Source organism: Pipistrellus kuhlii, unplaced genomic scaffold (genome assembly GCF_014108245.1).
Source record: "Pipistrellus kuhlii isolate mPipKuh1 unplaced genomic scaffold, mPipKuh1.p scaffold_m20_p_8, whole genome shotgun sequence".
NCBI lineage: Eukaryota > Metazoa > Chordata > Mammalia > Chiroptera > Vespertilionidae > Pipistrellus > Pipistrellus kuhlii.
The window spans coordinates 1,973,254-1,999,485 of NW_023425584.1; the positions used below are offsets into that span (position 1 = coordinate 1,973,254).

Genomic DNA, 26,232 nt, shown 5'->3' on the forward strand with positions numbered 1-26,232 from the left:
TCACCATGCCCTTTCAGAGCTCTGTACTTCGTGCCCGAAATGATCTCAAAGCAGCTCGGACGCCAGTGTTCCCGATTCTGCCTGCCTTGTTCTTCTCAGCACCTGACTCCCGCATTCCTCCAAGCGCACTGACCTGCTCATCTCTGCACGGAGGAGCCTGGGCCTGGCGGCAGTGTGGCGTGTTGTGTGTGACACCGCTGAATGTTAAACAGACCACAGTTACAGGGTGCTTTTATTGGTACTCCGCATTAGCCTAAAGACCCATTTTAACGGGAGGCCCTTTACCAACACCACCATTCTTACAACCGAATCCCTTCACAATCAGTTCCTGAGTCACTTCAGGAGCTGGAGGGCGGCGCTGAAGGGGGCCAGGTTCTCGCAGGCCCGCATCCACTTCTGCACGTTGGCCGGCACGGGCACGCTGCCGCCCCCCGCCTGCCGCAGCGCAGACCACAGCACCACGTCCGCCACGGTGAGCTCGTTCCCCACCAGCCAGGGGCTCTTCCCGAGCGCGGAGTTCATGGAGCCGAACACGGCGGCCCTTTCTTTGCCGCTGCCTTCTTGGAACTGAAAAATGGCTATATCCACCCAGCGATCGATGAGGGTTGAATTCACCGCGTTATGCTTCTGGCCGAACAGAGAGAACAAGAAACGTGCAATGTTCCCTTCTCCTTCGATGGGGCACATCCTCTGGACACTGAACTTCATCTGAGTCTTGGGCACTGAAAGGAAAGCACCGCGCTGTCAGGGGCACCGCCCCGGAGAAGTGCTCATACTCGCAGGGCGGGGAGCCACTCCCCCTGCTCTGGTGGCAAGGAAAGGTACTTCCAAGGGAAAAATCACATTTTCAGGTGTGATGTTAAAGTTTGAACTATGTTTAAAGAGTGCAGCCCTAACCGGTGTGGCTCAGTGGGTAGAGCGTCGGCCTGCGGACTGAAGGGTCCTGGGTTCAATTCCGGTCAAAGGCATATACCTTGGTTATGGGCACATCCCCAGTAGGGGGTTTGCAGGAGGCAGCTGGTCGACATTTCCCTCTCATCGATGTTTTTAACTCTCTATCCCTCTCTGTAAAAAAAAAAAAAAAAAAATCAATAAAAAATATTAAAAAATAAAATAGCGAGTGCGGGCTATATGTTAGGAAATTAATCACTTGATCCTGACAGATTTCAAGCTACAAGGGATCTAGACCATCTACTCCAACCCCTGTCTGGATCTGCAGGATGGGGATGGAACCAGCAGTCCCCTCGCCCAGGTGAGACTTAAGGCATCCCTGGCGAATGGCATTGCCTCCCTTCCCTCTGCATAAAGGTCACAGGGATAGTGAGTAAATGATCCCCTGCCATCCTGCATGGCCAGCCGGAAGGACATCAGTGTCCCTGTAAGGATAGGCTCTGGAATGTGAGGGCCAGGCGGCCATGACAGCTGCTGTTCCCCTACCCAGCTGGGCAGACAAGACCACCAGAGGCCCGGTGCATGAAATTCGTGCACGAGTAGGCCTGCCTTCCTCCGGCCACCGCCAGGCACCTGGGACCCCGGCTTCATCCAGAAGGACACCGGTCTAATTAGCACATTACCGGTATGCTTTTCTTATAGATGATCATAAATGAGGTACATTTCAGTACATAGGTAGGAGTTGAAGCCAGTCCCCTCTACTTACCATTCTTCCAAATGAGAGTAAAGCCCAGCTGGTATTCATGGCGGGGCTGGCTTTTGGTCTGCTCGCCAAAGCACCTGAGGAGGTGTTCTGGCACGTTCTTGACTGCTGAGTGCGTGTGCACGGTGGACAGGACCTTGTACTGGTTGCAGAGCAGCTGGTGCAGCACCAGCAGGGAGAGGGGCGGTGAGGCAGGGTTTGCATTGATCACGATGTCTTTGAGGGCCCCGTAATCCTGGGGAGAAAACCCACACAGCAGTCTGAGTGCTCGTACCAGGTGCTATTCTTACACCTAATACCCAGGAAGGAGGTGCTGCCACTGTCCTACCTCACCGCTGAGGAGTCCTGGGAGAGTGGTGACTTACCCACGGTCACTCAGCCCAGGGAAGGGGAGCTGGGCTCTGAGCTGATGCCAATCCCTAGCCCCTGCACTGCTGGCTCCTGACAAAAAGGTGACTTTTACTGTCAAATTAGTAAAACAAGTTAGAAATGAACTTCCGTTTTTCCCTAAGTTAAAAAAAATAAATAAATAAAAAAATCACATGCAATTACAATCGGCCTTTCATATCTATGGGTTTCACACCTGCAGATTCAACCAAAGGGGGAATGAAAACTATTTCTTTTGTTGTTAATCCTTTCCTGAGGATATTTTCCCATTGGTTTTAGGGAGGGAACGAAGGGGGGTAGACAGTAGGGGGAGACTAACATTGATGTGGGTCCTGACCAGGATTGGGGGTCGAACGTGCCCTTGACCGGCAATCAAACTCAACTTTTTAGTGCGTGGGCCAGCGCTCTAACTATTGATCCACACCGGCCAGGGCAAAAAAACTTTTGATCCATGGTTGGGATCTGCAGATTAAATGCACTGTACTGTCATGTCATGGAAGGGACTTGAGCATATACGATTTAGGATCTCAGGGGGATCCTGGAACCAGCCTCCCACGGATACTGAGGTATGACTACATTCTGTTTACCAAATCTTCCTAACACCTTTCCACCTAACAGCATCTCGTTTCCATCTCTGTGTCACGTTGTTTGGCTGTGCTGTAGAGTCTCTTGGAGCCAATCTGGCCTCTGGTCTTGCACTCCTGACCGAGCCCTTCACATGGGCTCTGACGACTGCTTCGCAGCTGTCTGAACACTGCCTTCTGGGGTGGCCACATTCAGCTCAAGCAGCACATGCTCTGGAGCCTTCCCTGTGTCTGAGCCCGCCCGCTGACTCACCCACTGCACTGGCTCCCGGGGCCTGCTGGCATCACTGGGGCTCTGCACACAAACTATAATGCAGGAGGTGCTGCAAAATACACTTGCAGTCTGGCACTGTGACTGGCTCTTGGTGAGATGAGTGGGGTTTCTGTGCAGCCAGAGCCCAGGGGTTGACTGAGGGAGCGATTTAAGTCTGTCTCTCCAGCGCTCAGGCTGCTCAATGCTGCCGCCAAGTGGGGAGACGCCGTGCCGGACGCCCCCCTCTCCAGCAGTGGGTCTGAGGCCAGCAGCAGTTTTAGAACGTGCTCTGGCTTCACTAGAGATCATGTCCTACTCCATGCACGGCACAATCACACGGGAGAAAAGGACGGCTCTGTCCACCTCTGGAAACCAGCACTCACACCCAGCACGCGGCCGCTCTGGTTTTAAGTGAGCTCACCTTCCCGAGGACTGAGTTTAAGTCCAACGCATTGGCCGACAGGGCGGAGGGCTCCTGGGCTCGGATTATGTTGGTCATGTCCAAGTCCGCATCCGGCGTTTGAATCATCTTGGAGAGCCCATCCACAGCGGCTTTCAACTCGTACAGACGTTTTAAAATGTTATCTTGCCGGGACTCCAGAGCCTGAAGAGATGGGTCAGACCCGCCCTAAGCAAATCAACACCAGAATGTCATTTCCTCCATCACAGCAGTCTGCTTAATTTGATCATTTGTCTTCTATTGTACTTAGTTCCACAAATTCATCAAACCGTCCAGGTTTTAAAAAAACAAAAAAACAAACTAGCATTATCTCATTTCTTCCATTGTCTGATAGGTCCTGCAAGTAGATCCACAAATGCTTTAAAATAAATAAAGAACATGACTGAAAGCCCCTTTGTATGGCTAATTTCAGGTAATTTAGGCTAAGAAGAGAGAAGGATAGAAAACAAATACTAATTGTTCTTTATTCATATCAAAACACTTTGCTTAAACAAACAGTGAAAATGTAACTCAATTAATACAAATAGAAGGGAAAAGGGTACACTTATAGGTTAAAAAAAGTCTGTCCGAGGTCAGATGGTCAACTCCCCAAATGTTCACTCTCGGCATACCAGCACTCTCACTGTAGAGTCAACGAGAACTTTTCACTGCCGGCATGTATAAATATGGACACGTAAACGTTCTCCACTCACCGAACCTTTGCATCTTTCTTGCCTGGTATAGTGACTGGTATATAGTAAGTTACCCATCATGTTTATGATAAATCTCAAGTCAATCTAGATTGAACTTACAAAGTAATATCAAGAAACCTCCCAGTACAGTCACACTGCACTATCTCCAGATTCCTGAGCTCTCACTCTAGACTAGGGGTGTCGAACTCAATCAGAGAAGGGGCCAAAATCTAAAATCCAGCCTAAATCGCGGGCCAAATGGTTTACTGAACAGTCATAAACTGTCATTGTGATGGAAACGCAGCGGAGTGCAGTGATGACAGCGCGGTGCGAGCCACATTGCAGGGCCTGGTGGGACGGATTTGGCCCGCGGGCCTTGTGTTTGACACATGTGCTCTAGACCGTCCACTTTGTGTTGAGAAAATAAAACATGAGCTAAATGCTCATAATGAGAGAGAAGTCAGGAACATGGCACTGACCATGAGTTATTAGAAAGATGCATTCATGATACAATTCAGGTGTACTTGCTCACATCTGAGTGCTGCTAAGTTTAATTCTTGGGAACATCTGTTAGTCACTCGGAACACTGCCCTCTCACGTGGATCGATTCTGCCTGCTCCACTGTCTCTGCCCAAGTCCAAGACATCATTTTTTTCATCTGGTCTACTTCCATTGGTCACCTCACACCCATCCATAAGATGGCCGCTGGAGTGATGAGAACAGAGGCGGATCCTGTCACCTCCTCCCCCGTGCTAACCCCCTAAGCTAAAAAGCAAAGCCCTCACCCTGGCTTGCTGAGTAGTTTATATGATTTGTCCTCTGGCTGCCTCCTTTCACATAATTCTCCCCTGCTCTGTCTCTAGCCGGACAGTCCACGGGATTCCTAAAACACACCATGCCTCCAGTGGCCTCTGGACTTTCCTCACCCTGGTCCCTCGGTCTGATACATTCCTCTCTTGCTTGATGTTCTTGTTTAAGATCAAACAGCAAAAAATATAAGGCGGAACAAAGAACAATAAACAGTTCCATATGCCACTTCGATAATAAGGTACTGTAAATAGAACGAACGGTGGAACAACCGGTCCCTATGACACGTGCTGACTACCAGAGCACGTATGTGAGCAGAACAGGGCGGGCATTGGCCGTGGTGGGATAGTGGAGCAGGTGAGTGGGGGTGCCAGACCAAGGTGGGGCACCGGTAGCCTTCATTGGGGGGAGCCTCTGGTGGCTACTGAAAATTCTTTGCTCCTGCACCCCACAGTCCCATGGGGAACTTGCTCCCACTGCCGATGCCTGGTGCTGGCGTCAATCACTCGACGCCGTCAGCAGGTCTGAGCAGTGGCTTTTGGCCCCGATCGCCCCTGAGGTGTTCTCCACCTCCCCCTGCTCCCGAGGGGCAACTGGGGCCAGCAGCTGCCTCTTGCACCTGCTGCTGGAGCCAGGCCCAATTGCTCAGCGCCTGTCAGTGCGTGGGAGCGGCAGTGGAGGAGCAGGGCTGCCGGCACACAGGACAGGGGGCTGCACTGGGAGGGGCTGGGCAGGAGCAGGAGGATGGGCTGAGACCCACCCCCACTCACCTGCTCAACTATCCCACCATGGCCAATGCCTGCGGTGTTCCGCTTGCATGCGCACTTTGGTAGTCAGCATATGTCATAGGGACTGGTTGTTCCACTGCAGCCTCACAGCCAACAACAGTTCCTTTCAAGGTGCATGAATATTAATAGTATTAATAATAAAAGGGCCCCAGCATAGCTGGATCTCACCCCTTGATCTGAGGCATAAGGAAATGCTCAAATCTGCTTATCATCCCTTTTAATGTTGGGCTGTTGTTTTTCTTGCTCAGACTAGACTATGCCTTGGCCTATGCGTTTACCCACTTGGTTTATACGTATTTGGAAGCAGTTTACTCTTCCAGTTGCTCTCCGAATGCTGGGTTTCTAATTATCTGTCTATCCACACTGCCATCATCTATTAAAGAAAGGGGACTCCTAAAGTCATAAGCTTTGGGGAGGATGCCAGCACCAGGAAATTTATACGTGGCTGGTGAGAGCCGACATCAGTGCAACCACTCTGCAAAGCAATTTACAATACCTAGTACTTACCTTTGAAGGCAGACCTGACTTCTGGGTCAGCAATTCCATGTCTAGTAAAATACCCTATGCCTGCTCCTGTACAAAAACATTCACTGCAAAATGAAGCAGCTTACAGAAGGCCCGACATCCATGAGCAGTGGGATGGGGCAAACGCGTTGGGACAGCAGACCCGCAGAGGACGAAGACTTCATTTCACATAACAAAGCGAGTCTGAAATCATGTCTAGAAGCAGCAGCCGGACATAAGCCACCAAACAGCATGCTTCCGTTCACGTGGCTTAGGGATGCATCCTTAGGCGGCGCAGCAGGAGAGAGAAGCAGGACATGATCACGGAAGTCGGGCCCTTTCGCTTTGGGGTAATTTAAGACTAGGCACTGACAACGTGTGTTAACCTGGGTGACACTTGTTATTCTTAAAATGGCCATTTACGTGCTACTCACTTTTCTGTGAGTAAAGTTTAAGTAGCTACAAGCGAAAAAAAGAAAATTGATACACGAAGCGGGCCTGGAGGGACCCCGGGCCCTACTCGCGCATCTCAGCTGGCTAGGCCACGGCGCCTGCGCAGTGAGCGGTCCGGAGGGCTTGACGCCTGCGCACTACTGAACGGGGAGGGGGGGGCGCCTACCTGCACGTGGCTCCCATTCTGCGCCGGGCAGCCGGTCCCGCGGTGCACGTTGGGGAGCCGGTACATGCAGGTGGGGAGCTCTACGCTGAGAGATGAGCCACCCTCGTGATAGGGTTTTACCCGGTACATCGGCATCGTGGGAAGCACAGGAGGGACGGCGGCGGGTGGGGGACACGGCGTCAGAGACCACCACGTACCGCGGCCACCTCCCTTCTGCTCCGCATTCGGGCCTTCAGAAGAAACTCACAGTTCGTGTGCTCTGATTGGCTCGGGCTCTCTGACGTCACGACCCCGATATTTTTATACCACCAATCAGCGAGAAGGAGATGCGAGCACCTGTTTCCGCCTCCACCCGGAAGGGGTGGGGCACAGTTTCAGAAGCAGCCAATGGGCGGCTCGGGGGAGGGGCACCCGTGGGAGCGGCGGGAGGAACTGTCGCGAGTCGGAGGGCGCGTCAGGCTCCGCAGCCATGGAACGCGCGGAAGGGCTGAGGTGAGCGGCGCTGGCTGCCTCCCTCGCCGTCGCCCTTTGGAAGGCGCACGGCGTTCCCGCAAAGGAGGGAGACCGGACCAGGGCGATGGGGCCCTGCAGGCTAGCAGGCCCGAGGGGGCTCCTCAGCGCTCCGCCGACCGCTGCCCCCTCGGGAGCTCGGGGCGGCGCGGGCGGCAGGCTGAGCCCAGACGCCGCCTCAGGGCCGTGGACCTGAAGTCCGGCCTGAGGGCTCAGTGTACTGAAGGTGTCTCTCCTTTTTTGGGGGAAAGAATTGCAGTTATTTGGAGGCGGCTTCTAGGGATATGCTCATTTGCATGGCCGCCGTTTAAAAAATGCAGAACCTCTGTCTGGATCACTGGCTGGCGAGCTGCGCTGAATTCGGGGTGGCGAGTCTCCGGCGCGTCCTCTGCATTCGATGTCAGAATCCTGAACCCAAGTTCGCCGCGTTTAAGAGTTTTGTCCCCCGCCCCTCAAAGCAAATGCCAGAAATGGACCCGAGGCCTAGGGCTCCTGTGCCCCACGACACCCATTTTCGCCCCGTTTGCTTCGCGAACATACGGAACGCGGTCTTGGGATGAGCAGGGGTTTGCCGGGCGGGAGAAGGGGACTGGAGTCGTCTAGACCCATGGTCGGCAAACTGCGGCTCGAGAGCCACATGCGGCGCTTTGGCCCCTTGAGTGTGGCTCTTCCACAAAATACCACGGCCTGGGCGAGTCTATTTTGAAGAAGTGTTGTTAGAAGAAGTTTAAGTTTAAAAAATGTGTCTCTTCAAAGAAATTTCAATCGTGCTGTTGATATTTGGCTCTGTGGACGAATGAGTTTGCCGACCACTGGGCTAGACCCAAAGCTAATAGACCAGGAGCAGCGAGCACTATGGAGGGGACATGTCAAAGGGAGGACGGAAAGAAGGAGCAAGTGAAGGAGACCGGGTTCAGTTATGATTCTATTAACCTTCACACAGCAGACGGGGCGACGCTGCTCCCTGTTTTTCAGCAGAAAAATGACTTGACCCGCCCGGTGCTTTCTAAAGCAGCTGTGGGGGTAGCATGGAGGCTGGGTTGGAGTAGGGAGGAAATGGAGACAAACAGGGTTGGAAAATTCTTAAAGCAGGTGCAGCCCTAGCTAGTTTGGCTCAGTGGATGGAATGTCAGCCTGCATTCCGAAGGGTCCCGGGTTCGATTCCCGTACTCTAGGGCATGTACCTCGATTGCAGGCTCTCCGGGCATGCAGGAGGCAACCGATCAATGTGTCTCTCACTTTGACGTTTCCCTGTTGCTCTCTCCTTCTCCATAACACTCTCTCGAGAAATCAATGGAAAAATATCCTCCGGTGAGGATAAAAACAAAAAATAAAACAGGGAGAGCCAGAACTTTGAGGGCCTTTAAGGCAGCAGCTGGCAGCCTGGACTTGGAGGAGGGGTTCAAAGGCAGCCCTGGGAACAGTTTTGCAGCCGGCACCCAGGCTCCAGGAGGCTTTGGTTTGGACATAAGCACTGTGTATTTCCCTTCACACTCTTGGTTTTGCAAATTGTGTGAGAAGTGTTGCTTTCTCAAGAAAGAAGATCCCATCCTTGCAAGAAACTGTTGACCCATAGGTTGAGGGACACATGTGTCTCTTCCATGTAGATCCCAGGATCATTAGATTTTTAAATATGTATTGCATTTTAGTATCTACTCAAGAGATTTTGACAAATATTTAAGAATTGTAGAATAACATTTTTTTAATATATATTTTATTGATTTTTTTTTTTTTTTTTTACAGAGAGGAAGGGAGAGAGGGAGAGAGAGCTAGAAACATCGATGAGAGAGAAACATCTGATCAAATGCCTCCTGCATACCTCCTATAGGGGGATGTGCCCGCAACCAAGATACATACCCTTGACCGGAACCGAACTTGAGTCTGCAGGCCGACGCTCTATCCACTGAGCCAAACGGGATAGGGCTAGAACAACATTTAATATTTATGAATGTAATAAATGTATATGTTTGTATAACAAATGAACACGTTAGCCCCGTTAACTATTAACAGAGAGGAATCACTTCCCACCCTTGAAACCGGGATGAAAAAGACATAAATGCATACTTGCCTTGCTTCTTGTAACTGGTTTCTTTAGTACAGAACGTGCTAAGGTCATCAAACCTATCGACCGGAGGTCGGTCCATCAGATTTGTTCTGGGCAAGTGGTCCTGAGTCTGAGTTCTGCTGTGAAGGAGTTGGTAGAAAATAGTGTGGATGCCGGTGCCACTAATATTGGTAAGTTTGGGAGACAAGCCACAAGAAATAGCCAGTTTATGCTGTATTATTCATGGAACATTTGTTACTGACATAAGACACTCAATTATATTCTTTAGTTTATAAAGTAAATTACTATGTGCTAGGTAGTAATAATAATAATAGCAGTTAACTTTTATTGTGTTCTTGTTATGTGCTAGACAGACATTGTGTTAAGAACTATGGATGGGATATGTTATTTAATCTGCAGAATAATTTTACAAGATAGGAATTATTACTGTTGTAACTATTATCTTTTAAAATATATATATTTTATTGATTTTTTTACAGAGAGGAAGGGAGAAGGATAGAGAGTTAGAAACATTGATGAGAGAGAAACATTGATCAGCTGCCTCCTGCACATCCCCTACTGGGGATGTGCTCACAACCAAGGTACATGCCCTTGACTGGAATTGAACCTGGGACCCTTGAGTCCGCAGGCCAACGCTCTATCTACTGAGCCAAACAGGTTAGGGCTGTAACTATTATCTTTATTGTACAGAGGAGGAAGTTAAGGCACAAGGAATTTACTTGGTTGTTTGTTTTTTTTTTGAGGTTATAAAGCTAGTAAAATATGACCCCAGGAAGTCTGATTCCAAAGCCGGTTTTCTTTCTTTCTTTATCTTTCTTTCTTTCTTTCTTTCTTTTTTTTTTTTTTTTTTAAATATTGATTTTAGAGAGGAAGGGAGAGGGAGAGAGAGATAGAAACATCAGTGATGAGAGAGAATCATTGATCGGCTGCCTTTTGCATGTCCCACATTGGGGATCGAGCCTGCAACCCAGGCATGTGCCTCTGACTGGAATCGAACCCAGGACTTCTCTGTCTGCAGGCCCATGCTCTATCCACTGAGCCAAACCAGATAGGGCCAAAGCCTATTTTCTTTAATGAGTATGTTAAAATTATTCTTTTTAAAGAGAGAGAGAAAAGAACACCTATTTTATTAGTAAATAGCAAAGAAGGACTTGAAAAAATAAAATTACATAGTATATTTAAATAAGTGCAATTATGACTCAAATTTGCCTATGTATGTTACAAATACTGTCAATAAAAGACTTACATGGATCAATTCTTTGAAAAATAAATATTTTATTCTTAGATCTAAGGCTTAAAGACTATGGGGTGGATCTCATTGAAGTTTCAGACAATGGATGTGGGGTAGAAGAAGAAAACTTTGAAGGCTTAAGTAAGTTGACTTTTTCTAACCCTTTTTTAAAATAGGTGGGCAAAATATTTCAAAATTTTGAGTAAACACTAAAACAGTTTTTCAAAGCCAGATACTTCGGTGGGCGTTGTGTATGTTCATGCTATACCCCTTCAGATATCCTCAGCCACACTGCATCTCTCTTCCAGCTCTGAAACATCACACTTCTAAGATTCAAGAGTTTGCTGACCTAACTCAGGTTGAAACTTTCGGCTTTCGGGGGGAAGCTCTGAGCTCACTTTGTGCACTGAGGTGATGCAATATTTTTATTACTAACTTGACTCTTTGTAAAAAATCTTTCTGAAAAAGAAGGAATTCCTACCATTTGCAACAACATGGATGAAACAAGAGCATTGTGCTAAGTGAAATAAGCTCGTCAGAGAAAGATAAATATCACAATATCTCACTCATTTATGGAATGTAATGAACAACATAAACTGATGAACAAAAACAACTCCAGAGATAGAGAAACATCGATCAGACCATCAAACCTCAGAGGGCAGGTAGGGGAGGGTGGGGGTAAGGGGCAGAGGTCAAAGGCCTTGTATGCATGCATATAAGCCTAACCAATGGATACAGACAACAGAGGGGTAAGGGGATGAGTAGGGGGGATGAGGAGGTAATGGGGGAATAAAAAAAAATAACCTTTCTGAAAATTAAAAAGCATAATTAGAATCATAATTATTTATACCTCTTCGTCTGAGTGTCTCAACTTTTCACTTCTGCATTCTATTTTATCTTACTATCAATCTGAGTGATAATGCCTCTGAAATGTAAGCAATGAATGAATGAAATGAAGCAAATAGTACTGTAAAAAAATTGTTACCCTTAGTCAAGCAGTGACTTCTCAATTTGTAAAAAAAAAAGTATATATTTTTTAATTGATTTCAGAGAGGAAAGGAGAGGGAGAGAGAGATAGAAACATCAATGAGAAAATTTGTTGTTTGGCTGCCTCTTGCATGTCCCCTATTGGGGACTGAGTCCGCAACCCAGGTATGTTCCCTTGAGCAGAACTGAACCCGGGACCCCTCTGTCCACAGGCCAACGCTCTAGCCACTGAGCCAAACCAGCTAGGGCTAACTTCTCAATTTTAAAATAACAGAGATAATAAATTATAGATGCTATTGGTTTTAATTTCAATTTTTGAACTATAATATTTTTGGATCCTTTTAAAATTTTTGTTAGAACACTAGTAACAAATCAGAAAGAAATTTTTATTTGTGAATATATAGGTTCTGAGATCTTTTACGCTTTTGCAGTTTATCAACAACAACAAAAAAGTCAAGTTCTTATTAAAGCAAAGCATTTACAGCTGGCTGGTGTGGTTTAGTGGTTGAGTGTCAACCTATGAACTAGGAGGTCATTGTTTGATTATGGTCAGGACTCATGACCGGGTTGCAGGCTCAATCCCCAGAAGGGGGCATGTAGCAGGCAGCTGATCAATAATTCCTTCATCACAGTTTCTATCTCTTTTTCCTTCTCTCTTTGAAATCAATAAAAACATATTTTTTCCAAAAATCAATAAAAAGCATTTTCATAACTCTGTCGTACCTTAGATTTTATGATGATTCCTCACGCATTTGAACTCTCTTGATTATCTCAGAGGGTTCATCATCTCTTAGAGTCTTGAGAGAAGAGAAGTGAGGAAGTAAGTGTGTGATGTCCTGATGTCCAACACCAGGGAATCTCTGACCAGGCCTCCCCTGGCATTCTCTTCCAGTGATGTCACCATTTCCACCTGCCACTCATCTGCGAAGGTTGGGACTCGACTAGTGTTTGATCACAATGGGAAAATTACCCAGAAATCCCCATATCCACGGCCCAGAGGGACGACAGTCAGTGTCCAGCAGCTGTTTTACACACTGCCTGTGCGCCATAAGGAGTTTCAAAGGAATATTAAAAAGGTGCGGTCAGTTCAGGACCCCAAAAGCGTTGAGACTGTTAGGAACACCCACAGCAGAATCTGCTACAATGCTTCATTCTACTTGTTCTCTTACTGAGTTTTATGCCTGTGCTTTTTAAACAGGAATTTGCCAAGATGGTCCATGTCCTCCATGCGTACTGTATCATTTCCTCGGGCATCCGAATAAGTTGCACCAATCAGGTGGGACAAGGAAAACGACAGCCTGTGGTGGGCACAAGCGGAAGCGCCAGCATAAGGGACAATATTGGATCTGTGTTTGGGCAGAAACAGGTATATCTTACTGCTCTAGCGATTAAGGCAGGTTTCTATTATCCTTTACGACAGAATGGAGAATAAAATCTGAGAACTGATATTAATGTTAAATTCTGAGAGTTTTTATTTCACTCTTGTGGAGAATAAATTTAATACTTTTACTCTCTGTCTAAACATATATCAAGTATTATGGGCAGTATGTTGATTATGTATAAGCAGGAGCTAAGTTTCATCTTTCTAGAGAAAAATGAAAATTTAGTGCAGAAAGCAGCTGATGAAATTCTTCTTGCTCTGACCGTGGCTAACTGGCTAGGAAAGAAAGCACCAGGACCCTCCTGTGTTCTTTCTGCAGTCAGGCCCCTCTGTCTGCCTGGAAATCACTGAGGCCCGCTTTCTTGCAGTTGCAGAGCCTCATTCCTTTCGCTCAGCTGCCCCCTAGTGACGGCGTCTGCGAAGAGTTCGGGCTCAGCTGCTCAGATTCTCTGCAAAATCAGTTTTGGTGAGTGGCTTGCCTCCAGGAAAATGACAATCAATTATTTTTTTCTTTTTAAAGATAGTGCTTTTAAGGCTTTTAGTCTCTTTTGTCCATTATAAACCTGTAAGCTGTATTACTGCTGAGAAAGAGATGTAGATGAAGCAGTCAGTTACTTAATTCTGGGTATTAACAATATTCTGGGCAACTGGTGTGTTTTAGGGGTTTCCTCTTGAATTAGTCTTTGTAGCAAACAAAGACTAATAGCAAAACAATTAGAAAAATTTTAAAAATTTATTTTGTGTACAATGTTGTACTTTATTGGGATCTAGCACAGAGCAGTGGAGGCTGTGTTTCCTTTAATTCATGTCTTACCCAACGTCCAGTCCAGCATCATTACTTACAGTGTAAGAACAATAGAATGTTCCATAAGCTGGACTGGGCCTGTGGGGCCTCCACTTGCCTTTGGCCTTTGCCTGGAATTAAAGACGGGATTAATTTACGTTAAGGCATCATTCTTACGGAAATGCAAGTATTCCTGAGGTTGATCTCAGGTGGAATAAGCACCTTACCAGCACCTCAGGAGATACATGTTTGCTAACAGAGCAGATTTTAAAGGCCAGGCAATGTGGGGAGAGATCCTGGTGACAAATAGTCGGATTCCCTGGATAGTTGGTGGAGACCGCACGAAGGTTCTGGAATGTGGGTTTGCAGTGAGGCCCACACTCTGTGGAGGCCCAGGATCTACTAGGGAAGGTGAGAGGAGAGCTGGAGCAAATCGTTTTGAACCTGTGGTGAATTTGCTCTCCTGAAGAGCCTTCCAGAAGGTCCCTGTCCTCCTTCTAACCCACTGGAATGGAAGACAGGTGCACAGTAACTGAAATGTTAGCACTTCGTTGCAGGCACCAGGTGTTATGTTTTTAATTCTTTTCTACTTTAAGAATGTGCCATATCCTACGTGTTTCTAATCCTTTTCACTCTGGACTCCTGCCCTTGTTCACACTGAGCAGTATCTCGGGTTTCATCTCCCACTGTACTCATGGTGTTGGACGGAGCTCAACGGACAGACAGTTCTTTTTTGTCAACTGGCGGCCGTGTGACCCAGCAAAGGTATAATTTTTTTTTGTGCAAGTTTTTTTAACTCATACAAATACATGTCCGTTGAATGTGTTTTATGAGTAAACCACATCTGCAATGTTTGGCATTTTTTTCAAGAGCATCTTTAGATCGGAAAAAGATTCAGTCTTGGGGGTCTGTGATGGAGGGGCACAAAGAATCTGTTTTTTGGGTGATGGATGTATTCATTGTCTTGATTGTATACTTTAAATACGTGTAACACTGCAGGCCAGTTATACCTCACAAAAGCTATTAAAAATGTATCCTTTTATGGTGGGTTAGAATAGCATGTTGCTATTACCCAGGGGATAGGGAACACTTATTTTTTTCTAATCTTTGCTTTGTTTGTAGGTTTCCAGACTTGTGAACGAGGTTTATCACATGTATAATCGACATCAGTACCCATTTGTTGTTCTTAATATTGCTGTTGATTCAGGTAAGTTCCACTGACATTTCAGTAAAATCAGTGACTTGCTCTTAAAATAATACAATGAAAGTATAAAGCTCTGATATGATTGGAAACATACTTTTATAGTAAGAATTAATGGCCATATATTTCTTAAAATATATTTTTATAGATTTCAGAGGGGAAAGGAGAGGGAGAGAGAGTTAGAAATATCAATGATGAGAGAGAATTGGAGATGGGAGTGGAGCCTGCAACCCAGGCATATGCCCTTGACCAGAATCAAATCTGGGACCCTTCACTTCCAGGCGGATGCTCTATCAACTGAGCCAAATAGGCTAGGGCCATTTAAAAAAAAAAATTTTTTTTTTTTTACAGGCTTTCAATTTTATTTCACAGACTTTTATTTGTTACATTCTTAATACAGATTTTTCTGCTTTCTACTTGAAACTGTGTTAATTGTATTTTTAGAAAAATGTGCCTTTTTCATGCTAACCAAGGGAGAATGTTCTCCCTGATTAGAAAATTATTTCATATTTTTCTTTCGATTTTTAAAATTCTGATTTATTGCTATTCAGTATTTTTTCTAAGAAAATACATATGTGCACACCTTAAAAAGTTGTAATGACCTCTATATTTATCCATATACTTTGAGGTGAGAAAAGAATTTTGGGAAATTTTGTATAGTACACTTTGTCCTTAGATATAAACATTTTCTTCACTATGTCATTAAAAATTATTCAGAAACATGATTTTAATAGCTACATTTATTATATTCCAGTGTATGGGTATATGTGTTCATTTTAAACTTTTTTGTTCAGGTTTTGGAAATTTAAATGCTGTCCTTATAATTAAATCATTATCTATATATTTGATACTCCCTTCAGATAAATTCCTAGAATTAGAATGAATGCACCAGTGGAAATGATTGTGGTGTGCCAATTTATACACCTACCAACAATGTATTAGGTATCCTTTTTAACCAAATTCTGTAGGTGATAAAGTGACGTCCTCCTTTAGTTTGCAGTTTTATTATACACTGGAGGCCTGGTGCATGAAATCCATGCACTCGGGGAGGGGAGGATCCCTTGGCCAGGACTGCACTCTCTCATAGTCAGGGAGCCCCTGGGGGATGTCCTACTGATTGATGGCTTAGGCCCGCTCCCCTGAGGGCTCCCAGAGGCTGGGCTCACAGCTGGCGAGCACAGTGGCAGTGATGGGGAGTGGGCCTAAGCTGTCAGTCAGATATCCAGAGCACTGCTGTGGAGGCAGGAGAAGCTCCCACTGCCACCACTGCACGCGCCAGCCATGAGCCTGGCTTCTGGCTGAGCAGCGCTCCCTGGTGGTTCCGCCGATGGGCTGAAACCGCTCTCCAACATCCCTCAAGGGGTCCCAGATAGTGAGAGGGTGCAGGCCAGGCGTAGGGACCCCCACCGGTGCACAACTGGGGCTGGAGAGGGATGTGGGAGGTTGGCCAGCTGGGGAGAGAATGCGGTAGGGCTCCTGGGTGTGTCTGGTCCATCTTGCTCAGTCCCAATTGGCTGGACCCCAGCAGCAAGCTAACCTATTGGTTGGAACGTCTGCCCCCTAGTGGTCAGTACACGTCATAGCGAGCAGTTGAGTAGCTTTAGCATGTCATTAGCATATTACGCTTTGATTGGTTGAATGGCTGACTGGACGCTTAGCATATTAGGGTTTTATTATATAGGATTTTCGTGTGCCTATTTATTCTTTTTCTTCTGCAATTTACTCATTTGAATCTTTGCATACTTTTTCTATTTACAAAATTGATAATCTTTTTCTTGTTTATTTGAAGGACCTGATTTTATAGTTTATGAATAATAATTTGGACACTGTAATGTCTTTAATAGTATGTTTGCTCAGTACAAGTGAATAAAATAGTAGGTAGGGGAATTGCTGTTTTCATAGGTGAATTTAAACACAGTAAGTATCTTTTCTTTTTTTTGCCTTAGGAAGTGTGGATATCAATGTTACTCCAGATAAAAGGCAAATTTTCCTACAAGAAGAGAAGCTTCTGTTGGCAGTTTTAAAGACATCTTTGATAGGAATGTTCGATAGTGATGTCAGCAAACTGAACGTCAGTCAGCAGCCACTGCTGGATATTGAAGGTAAAAGACTACAAGTATATCAGCAGCTTCTAAAACATAGCTGTTGTGATACTTTCCTTAGTTTGTTTTGACAGGAAATAAAATCTCTTCTAGATAGAAAAGATGTATCTCACTAGAAAGTAATCTGTTTAAAAAGAACAGGACACCCTGGCCAGGTAGCTTCGTTGGTTGGAGTGTTGTCCCCATACGACAAGGTTGCAAGTTTGATCCCTGATCAGGGCACATAAAGGGAGGCAACCAGTGAATGCATGAATGTGTAGAGCAACACATTGATATTTCTCTCTAAAATAGAAAGAAAGAACGTGAGTCACCATTAGTACACATTTGTGCACAGGGAGGGGCGTGTTCTCCCTGGAACTCAGCTGAATGCTGTGCAAGCCTTTTCATTTTCAGAGTTCTGAGAAAGTTGATTTGGACAGTTTTTGCCCATTTTCTCATTTCTTTGAGGGAGGAGGGAGGTTTTGGAGGCCCTCACAGTTGGGTAGTTTGCAGTTTGGGGCCATAATGAACAAAGCTGTGGTGAGCACCCTCGTCCATGGCTTTGTCAGTATGGCAAGCGTTTCTGACAGGAGAGGCGGGCTGGGTCCCAGGCAAGCACATGTTCAGGTGTAGGGGGCACTCCCAGCGGCCTTCACACCGCAGTGTGTCTGCCTCACTGCCACCAGCCCTGTGGGAGCACCCCATTCCATCCTGTCTCGTGAATGCTGCTTGTTTTCATTCTGCCCCCTCTGGTGAGCAGACCTGCGCATCATTAGAGGTTCTCATTTGTCTCTATGGTTAATGTCGAACAGTTTTCATGCTTTCTCAATTTTTATCTCCTCTTTTGCGGCGCTGTTCCTCTTGTTTCTGACACTCTCCTGTTCCTCTCTGCCCAGGTCACCTCCTGAAACCGCGCTGGGCAGAGACGGAAAAGCCTGTGCCAGAGACGCAGGGGAGTCCCACTTCGCTAGCGACGGGCGGGGAAGAGAGAAGGACGGTGACCATCTCCAGGCTGCGGGAGGCCTTTTCCCTGCGTCCCTCGGCAGAGAGCAGGCCTCACAACAGGCGGGCTTCTCCCGGACAGAAGAGAGGCGTGCCGTCTTCCAGGCCCTCAGACGCCCTCTGCCCCCAGACGCCCCGCCCAGGCGCAGGCTGGTCCGGCCCTCCAGGAGGGCGGATGAGTCCAGGCGAGGACAGAGTGGAGGCGGAGGGGAACTCCGGGCATGGCAGCACCTCCGCAGGCTCAGAGGAGGGGTTCAGCACCCCGGACATGGGCAGTCACTCCAGCAGTGACCCAGCAGCCAGCTCCCCGGAAGGGGGGTCTTCACAAGAAAAGATGGAGTCGTGCGAGAAGGTGCCTGAAACTGGGCATCATTCTTCAGACATGGAGTGCCATTTAGAACAAGAAGACAGTGGATGTAAATTTAGAACGTGGCCTCAGCCAACTAACCTCTCAGACACTAAGCGTTTTAAAACAGAAGGCATCCCTTTCGGTTCTGACGCCCCTCAGAAGCCGGTTAACACGCAGAACGTGCCGGCGTCTCAAGTTGACGTCGCCGTTAAAATTGACAAGAAGATCGTGCCCCTGGACTTCTCCCTGCGTTCTCTACGTGCACGCGTAAGGCGGTTATGCCACCAAGAGCAGTGCAGGGGCGAGCAGAACTACAGGAGGTTCCGGGCCAAGATCTGTCCTGGAGAAAACCAAGCGGCAGAAGAGGAGCTGAGGAAGGAGATAAGGTAAAGACCAGCTCTGCTCATTGGTGAGTGCGTGAGCCAGAGGCTGGGCCTCCCACAGGCAGCTTTGGCTCCCTCTGCTGTGATGGCATCTCTTCTGGGTCAGGCCTGGGTGTGGCTCTGCCTTGGCACGGGTGCCTGGTCCTCAGGCTCCTGCTGCCTGTCAGGGGGGTCCTCCTTGGGGTCTTCGTGCACCACAGACTTGTATCTCAGAACGTCAGACTTGCCCCATTTTCCTCCCTTTCTCCCTCCCTCTAGAAGATTCCAAATTTGGAGCCAGTTTGATTCCACATAGCGGCCATTATCTGTACCAGTGCATCCCTGGCAAGGCTTTCTCCATTCACCAACTTCTCACTGCCTCGCACATGCACCAGATACATTTGCTAGAAAGAACTCTTTCTGCTGCCCAAACCGTGCGAGAACTTTTCCCTTGGATGTCCTTAGCATGCATGTCCTGTCTGTCAGTCCAAGTCAGCGGATGCCTTGATCCTGATTTCCTTCCTCTTCCTCAAGCTTTTCAGCTCATAGCGACTTTTTCCCCCCTGTAAGGAATTCATGGCACTTTTGGTGGATGTTGCTGTTTTCCATTTCAACGTGTATTAGGAAAAGTAGAACACATCGTCAAACCTGTGGTATTCAGAAGATACTCAGGATAAGGCTAAGGAATAGGAGTCAATTTAAAGAAAAAGATAAATAACACAGATAATAGAAAACACTGCCCCCCTTTTCTGTCAGTAATCATGAACAACATCGTGATTTGTTAAAATGTTGAATTCTGAAATTCTTAACTTTTGTTTTTTTAAACTTTGCCTTGCGGTTGACTGAACACACTGCGGCTGTGTAATGACACTGAACTTTTGTAGCACTTTCCATGTGGACCACGTAGGCTTTGCCTAATTTATAGTATAAATTCTTTTTGTTTTAAATGCAGTCTGTCAGCCCTCGAAAAGTGAAGTTAACTGCGACTTTAAAAACAGAGATTTTCATTAATTCAGCAAGCACTTTCTGATCAGCTGTTATTGTGGTTCTTGATTTTTTTTTTATCCGAAAAGTAGCCTTTTAAACTGTCTCACAATTAGCCCTTTCTCCGTGCAGTAAGACCATGTTTGCCGAGATGGAGGTCATCGGTCAGTTCAACTTGGGGTTTATAATCACCAAACTGGACGCGGACCTCTTCATCGTGGACCAGCACGCCACGGATGAGAAGTACAACTTCGAGATGCTCCAGCAGCACACGGTGCTGCAGGGCCAGCGGCTCATCAGGCAGGTGCCCGCAGCTTCTGGATATGCAGGGTCGTTGCCCCGCCCACATGTAGATCTCATAGCTTACATGTGTGCCTATGTATTTACACATAGATTTGCCATGAGCAGCCCTACAGAAGATTTTTATACTTTAAAAAATATCTATATTTTATTGATTTTTACAGAGAGGAAGGGAGAGGGATAGAGAGTTAGAAACATCAATCAGCCACCTCCTGCACACTCCCTACTGGGGATCGTGCCCACAACCCAAGCATGTGCCCTTGACTGGAACGAACCTGGGGCCTTTTAGTCCGCAGGCCTACTGAGCCAAACCAGCTAGGGCAGGTTTTTATACTTTTTACATAATAATAGTCATACCTGGCAGTTATCGAGTGCTTATTATATGCCAGGCACTATTGAAGCAATTTACGTGTATTAATTCACTTAATTCTCACAAACTATGAAGTAGTCACTGTTACTATCATATTAACATTTCACTGATGAGAAAACTGAGACACATAGAGAGGTTCAGTAACTTGCTCAAGGTTACACAGTTGTGTTCTTATAAGTATCTAACATTTTAACCATCGGAAAATGTCCGTCATTGGTTGGCCAGAAAACCCTCTGATGAAGACAGTTTTTAGTGTGTAGTACAGCTATTTATAGCACGTGGAATGTGTGTGTTCAGGCAGCATTGTCTGTGTGTCAGTCCTCAGCTGCCGCAGACAGTTCCAATGGCTAGGTAGTCACCGCAGATTCTGCATTTTCCTGTCCTTTGCCAAATTGAATGTTGGCAACTGACCATAGGTGGTGTGATGGTATACCATGTAAACCAGAAGTATTAGGTCTAGTAATAATTAATGTCGTTTTCTAATACTTTTTTAAATCGAATTTATTTAAACAATACAACAAAATTTAATCAACAATATAGTTGCTGTTGTTTTCTACTACTTGTGCCCAATGCTCAGGAAGCATTTTAATCCCTCTGTTGTGAAATTCTTGTGATTTTGATGCAAAAAATTCAGTCAATGCATTTTTGAGGCATTCTTCATTATTAAATTTTTTTCCAAGAAGAAAGTTTTGCAAAGAACGAAACAAATGGTAATCGGAAGGGGCAATATCAGGAGAATTTGCAGGTTGAGGGAGAACTTCCCATTCCAACTGGCGCAGTTTTTCAGCAGTGATTCTTGCAGTATTCGGTCGTGCGTTATCATGGTGAAGAATTACGCCCTTCCGATTAATCAGCGTGGGTTCTTTTTCTCATAAAGCTTGGGCTAACCTTTCCAATTGGGCACTATACACTGCACTTGTAATGGTTTGGTTAGATGGTAAAAGTTCATAATGAAGAATTCCTTTAAAATTCCACCAAACACACAACATCACTTTTTTCGCATGCAAGTCAGGTTTTGGCGTGGGCTGCGGAGCCTCATTTTTGTCCAACCATTGAGGCTGCCTTTTCAAATTAACATACAGCACCCATTGTTCATCTCCGGTAACAATTTGCTCTAAAAACGGCAAACGGTTTTGACGAGAGAGGAGCGAACTGCAAATTGTGACTCTTTGATTACGGTTGTCGTCGGTCAACTCATGAGGAACCCATTTTCCAAACTTTTGGACTTTGCCAAGTGCACGCAATTGATTGGAAATTGTTGTTTTGTGAACAATTTAAAGTTGTCGCAAGCTCTTGTTGGGTAATTTGAGGATTTTGCACCAAAAGAGCTTGAAGAGCTTCCTGATCAAAATTGGACACACGGCCTCGACCACTCTTGTCATCTAACGAAAAATTTCCCTCGCGAAATTTCTCAAACCAACGCTGGCATTTTCTGGCGCTAACTGCATCTTGACCAAGAGCACTACAGATGTTTTTTGCAGCCTCACTTGCTTTTCTTCCTAATTGGAACTCGTAAAGCATGCAGTGCCGAATATGCTCTTCATCCGCCATCTTCTTAGCCCTAGTTTTGCAACAAAAACCTAACCAAACACAAACTTTTTCAAGCAAAACTTGTTAATTGCACTTCACACGTTCTGTAGATACCACGTGTTTGAAGGTTATGTCAATAACAAGTCAACGCCAAGCAAGATTTTAAATGAATGTTTAAAAACGACATTAATTATTACTAGACCCGATATTTGCCTTTTTAAAAAAATGTTTATTGATTTATGAGAGAAGAAAGGAGAGGGAGAGAGGGATAGAAAATCTATGATGAGAATCATTAATCAGCTGCCTCCTGCAGCCCTTCACTGAGGATTGAGCCTGCAATTCAGGCATGTGCCCTGACCAGGAATCAAACCGTGATCTCCTGGTACGTGGGTCAGTGCTCAACCACTGAGCCACTCTGGCTGGACTAGAAGTCTTTCTTAAGCAGAATTAGAAGACGAGGCATGGATTTTCACTTGAGAAATTAAAATACATAGCAAAATAAACTCAGATCCTGGCGTGAAGAAACATACAACCAGTCACTGAGCTGGGAAAGCACAGGTTTTCCTGATAGCATCAGGAGTGCTCCAGTTCCTGTGGGATGCACGCATTGTGTTGTTTTCAGTAGAAGCAAATGGCAATGGAAGCACCTTTAATAAGCTACTTCATAACGTTTTCTTAGAGGATCCTTCCCTGACCCCCTCTCTTTCCAGGTCAAGTCTCACTTTATGCTCCTAGGGCACTGGGTGTCTCTTCTTCCTGGTTCTCAGTGTAGTTGTAATTTATTTGACTGTTTGATCGATGCCTTTCTTCCCCACTAGACTATTACTCCACTGGGCAGAGACCGGGTCTGTGCATTCTGTCTCCTGCCTGGACCGGTGTCTGACTTGGTAAACTCAGGAGGAGATGGCTGCATCTCCCGATGGTAGATGGAGAGAGAAACAGCTCAGGCAGAGGAAGGCGTCGAGTACAAAACAAATGTTACTCTCTTTTCCAGCGCCTGTAATGATCTACCCCAGCTTCTCCAATTGTCTTTATGCGAGGAGGGAGAAAAAACACACAAACAGCATTAAAAAAAAAAAAAAAAGCGTTATATTTTATTTCAGAAGATTCAGAAAAAGACAGGTGGGATGGCAGATTCATGAAAAGCAACTTACTTTTATACTTTAACTTCTGAAATGAACTTAAAAAAAATTAAAAGGAAATTCTCGCAAAGTTTTGTGACAGTAAAGGCACATACCTCAATAAAGTGTTACTATTCACATTGCTTTTTGAAATGGATTCAGGAACGCACAGGATTGTTTTAATGCGTTATACCGGAACGTTTGACTTGAGGAGATGGTTTGACTCTCCTGGTTTTTCAGACCCCAGACTCTCAACCTGACTGCTGTCAACGAAGCCGTCCTGATGGAAAACCTGGAGATCTTCAGGAAGAATGGCTTTGATTTTGTTATCGATGAAAGGGGTGAGTTATCACTGAAGACCTTAGAACGGTGCCCTTTCAGAGTGGGGACCAGTCTCTGAGGTGCTTTATAAGCAGTGAGGATGGCTGCCCTCTCTGTCAGATATCCAGGACAGGTAGCACTCCAACGAAACACATTTTTCAACTAATGAATTTTTTCTGCAAATTTTATTCTTTCAGCTCCCGTCACCGAAAGGGCTAAATTGATTTCCTTGCCAACTAGTAAAAATTGGACCTTTGGACCCCAGGACATCGACGAGCTGATCTTCATGCTGAGCGACAGCCCTGGGGTTATGTGTCGGCCCTCCCGCGTCAGGCAGATGTTTGCCTCCAGGGCCTGTCGGAAGTCTGTGAGTAAAGGAGCAACATGGGCCCGGACCCCGAGGGTCTGCTCCCTCCAGTCCTCAGAAGCTCTCAGCTCAGCTGCTGAGCAGTCAGCATTGTGCATGCGGCTGTGATGGCCACAGATTATTGTACAGATAGAGCCTCATCACTTATCAGTCTGACACACCATCTCCACATGTCTGCATTATCTCTGACTCTGCCCCACAATTACTGCTTTTCCTCTACTTCCATTGAGTGTATTCTCTCTCAGAGGTTCGTTGGTCCCAGCGCAGTTAGCTATCACGCATGTTGTTTGTCTGTGGACCTCTGTGGATATTAACAACGTTGGTAGGTAGAGAGCTGCTGCCGCCCTGCCTGCACACAAGTCCTCAGGGTGCCATGAAGCTTTGCACATCAACTCACTGCGGGCTGGAGGTGGGAAAGGGGCCCAGTGACTGGTCTGCAGACAAGAGCAGCAAAAGGACTGGAGGGCAGGATGGCCAGAGCCTGCACCCTCAGGCGGCAAGGAAAGCCCAGGACAGCCAGCAGCCCTGAGTGCTGACCCGTCCCTCTGCCTGGGTTCCCTGCCTCACATCCCATCGCCACATCCCTGGCCCCCTCTGTCCCTGGGCCCTGAGCATCCACCGAAGTGGCCTCTTCCCAGCACTCGGGTACAGCGCCCTGAGTGACAGCTCTCTTTGTTTCTGTTAACTTGTCTGTTGTCTGTGTCCCTCCAACATGGCAGAGTGCTGCCCCCTATCCTGCCTCCAGGACTGGGCCAGTTTCAGGTTTGTCACCTCTCTCCATTCCTTGTTTCTGAGAGCCGCCGTTTGTTTTGAGTGGCATAGCCCACCTCCTGGTATCTGTCAGGTAGTGATGGGCTGTGGAGGAAAGGCAGGTAGACGAGGAGAGCTGGCTCTCTGAGGAGGCAGGGGCATAGGGCAGAAGCCCGAAGGGAGCGGGGAAGTGACATTGGGGGAGAGTCTCCTGGTAGAGGGCACAGCCAGTACCAAGGTCCTGAGGCCGGCACTGCCAGTGTGGCTGCAGTGGGGGGAGGGAAGGAATATGCTTGCAGTTCAGGCCTGAAGGCTTGCAGTGAGGGCCGGATCAGGCGGTGCACCTGCGCGGTTACTCAGGTGAAGAGCCAGGAGCCCTGACTTCTTTCAAAGGGATCCCTGGTGGCTGAGTGGAGGCCAGTGGGTGAGGCGAGGAGGAGCAGGGAGGCTGTAAGGAGGTCACTGCAGTGCCGAGATGACAGGGGAGGACGGCTGGCACAGAGGTTGGCTTCTGGGCAGGTGGCGGCACCTTGAGGAAATGGCTGGTTTCACAGGAAGGTAGGCACTGAGATGTTAGAAGGCAGTGATGGGGAAGACTTCTCAGGGAAAGTTGTTTTTGAGTTGTCACCTTGTCCAGCTTTGTTTAGAGAAAAATTCAGCTGAGCTGTTATTCTAACACAGACCCGATAACACCTGAAACTGTTGTGTCTGTATTCAGGTGATGATCGGAACTGCTCTTAACACGAGTGAGATGAAGAAACTCATCACGCACATGGGGGAGATGGACCATCCCTGGAACTGTCCCCACGGCAGGCCGACCATGAGGCACATCGCCAACCTGGACGTCCTCTCCCAAAACTGACGTTGTTTGTCACTGGACTTTTCTGTTTTGCAAGACAGGGTTTAGCCATTATGTTTCAAAATTAGCCCACTTACAAAACAGCACGTAGCTGTGCCATTCAGAAATGATGTTGAGAGCCTTTTGAACCATGTGGAGTATTGCTGCAGTGTTTTTTGTTCTGAATTTACGTGTGTGTATTTGTGCACCTGTGTGTGTGCCTCTGTGTGTGTGTGTGCGCGTGCCTCTGTGTGTGTGTACAGGCAAGAGCATGTTTTTTCAATGCTAAGCCTAATGATAATTAAGTCGGTAATGGTTTAATTTCATATATTTAAAATTATGGTCCTCTTGGCTCACAGTTCTCAACCCTGATGTACATAAAATTTCTTAAAAAAAGGAATAATCTGGAAAACTCAGTGAGAGTTCTCTCTCCGGCTGGGAGAAAGGACCAAGAGGAGCTGGGTCATGATTTTTAAATCTTCCCCTGCGTGGCCAGGGCGGCACGGCGCTGTTGCAGGCAAGGGGAAATAAAGCTTTGGAGTTGTCCGTAATCTAATGCTATGATGTGGTTTCCTTGGGGTGTGAGCTGCAAGACATCCCAGTTACTGGCTCGGAGTGGTACTGAAGAGACTGGCTCTATGTGGTATGAAGATGGAAGAATCCCTGTGTTTTATCAAATCGTTTTTCATGGAATCTCATCCCATTTGAACTCTGCCAAAATGCAGCTAAAAAATGCCGTCTGTGGAGTCCAAGTGGCAAGTGTAGGCCACGCCCCCTGCTCTCGACCTCCCCGCCCAGACCTCGGCCTCCTGGGAGAGAGGGCTTCCATTCCAAAACTTAGAATTCATTCTTCGCTGTAATGGGACAGCCAAGGAATAAGTATTGCCAGTTACTGTGCCATGCTCAGGCTGGTGGCCTGTCTGCAGGGCCTTATTTAATGTTTTTGAGAACTCTGCAAATTGGGGTTTCTG

General features: G+C 46.7%; 2 protein-coding genes across 9 annotated transcripts; one reads left to right on the forward strand and one right to left on the reverse strand.

The window, feature by feature from the left end:
- Positions 1-292: 292 nt before the first annotated feature.
- Positions 293-6,969, reverse strand: AIMP2 (aminoacyl tRNA synthetase complex interacting multifunctional protein 2). Of its 2 annotated transcripts, none has more exons than XM_036424628.2 (4): positions 6,728-6,969; positions 3,300-3,506; positions 1,658-1,889; positions 293-722 (listed from the first exon to the last, which is right to left on the reverse strand). In XM_036424628.2, the coding sequence occupies exons 1-4, from the start codon at positions 6,860-6,862 to the stop codon at positions 334-336; spliced, it is 963 nt and encodes a 320-aa protein (XP_036280521.1). In that variant the 5' UTR covers positions 6,863-6,969; the 3' UTR covers positions 293-333. The 2 variants fall into 2 exon arrangements, with proteins under 2 accessions (XP_036280521.1, XP_045432399.1); XM_045576443.1 differs by lacking the exon at positions 6,728-6,969 and adding an exon at positions 6,112-6,132.
- A 129-nt stretch (positions 6,970-7,098) lies between these two features.
- Positions 7,099-25,812, forward strand: PMS2 (PMS1 homolog 2, mismatch repair system component). 7 transcript variants are annotated; one of them, XM_036424614.2, is made up of 15 exons: positions 7,099-7,219; positions 9,333-9,472; positions 10,588-10,674; positions 10,842-10,944; positions 12,413-12,596; positions 12,719-12,886; positions 13,270-13,367; positions 14,351-14,450; positions 14,808-14,892; positions 16,833-16,988; positions 17,864-18,704; positions 19,797-19,964; positions 23,226-23,326; positions 23,504-23,673; positions 25,142-25,812. In XM_036424614.2, exons 1-15 carry the CDS (start codon positions 7,197-7,199, stop codon positions 25,283-25,285), a joined length of 2,568 nt encoding a protein of 855 aa, XP_036280507.1. In that variant the 5' UTR covers positions 7,099-7,196; the 3' UTR covers positions 25,286-25,812. The 7 variants fall into 7 exon arrangements, with proteins under 7 accessions (XP_036280507.1, XP_036280509.1, XP_036280511.1 ...); XM_036424618.2 differs by having other exon boundaries at positions 7,116-7,219; positions 9,338-9,472; XM_036424616.2 differs by lacking the exons at positions 13,270-13,367; positions 14,351-14,450.
- Positions 25,813-26,232: the final 420 nt, after the last annotated feature.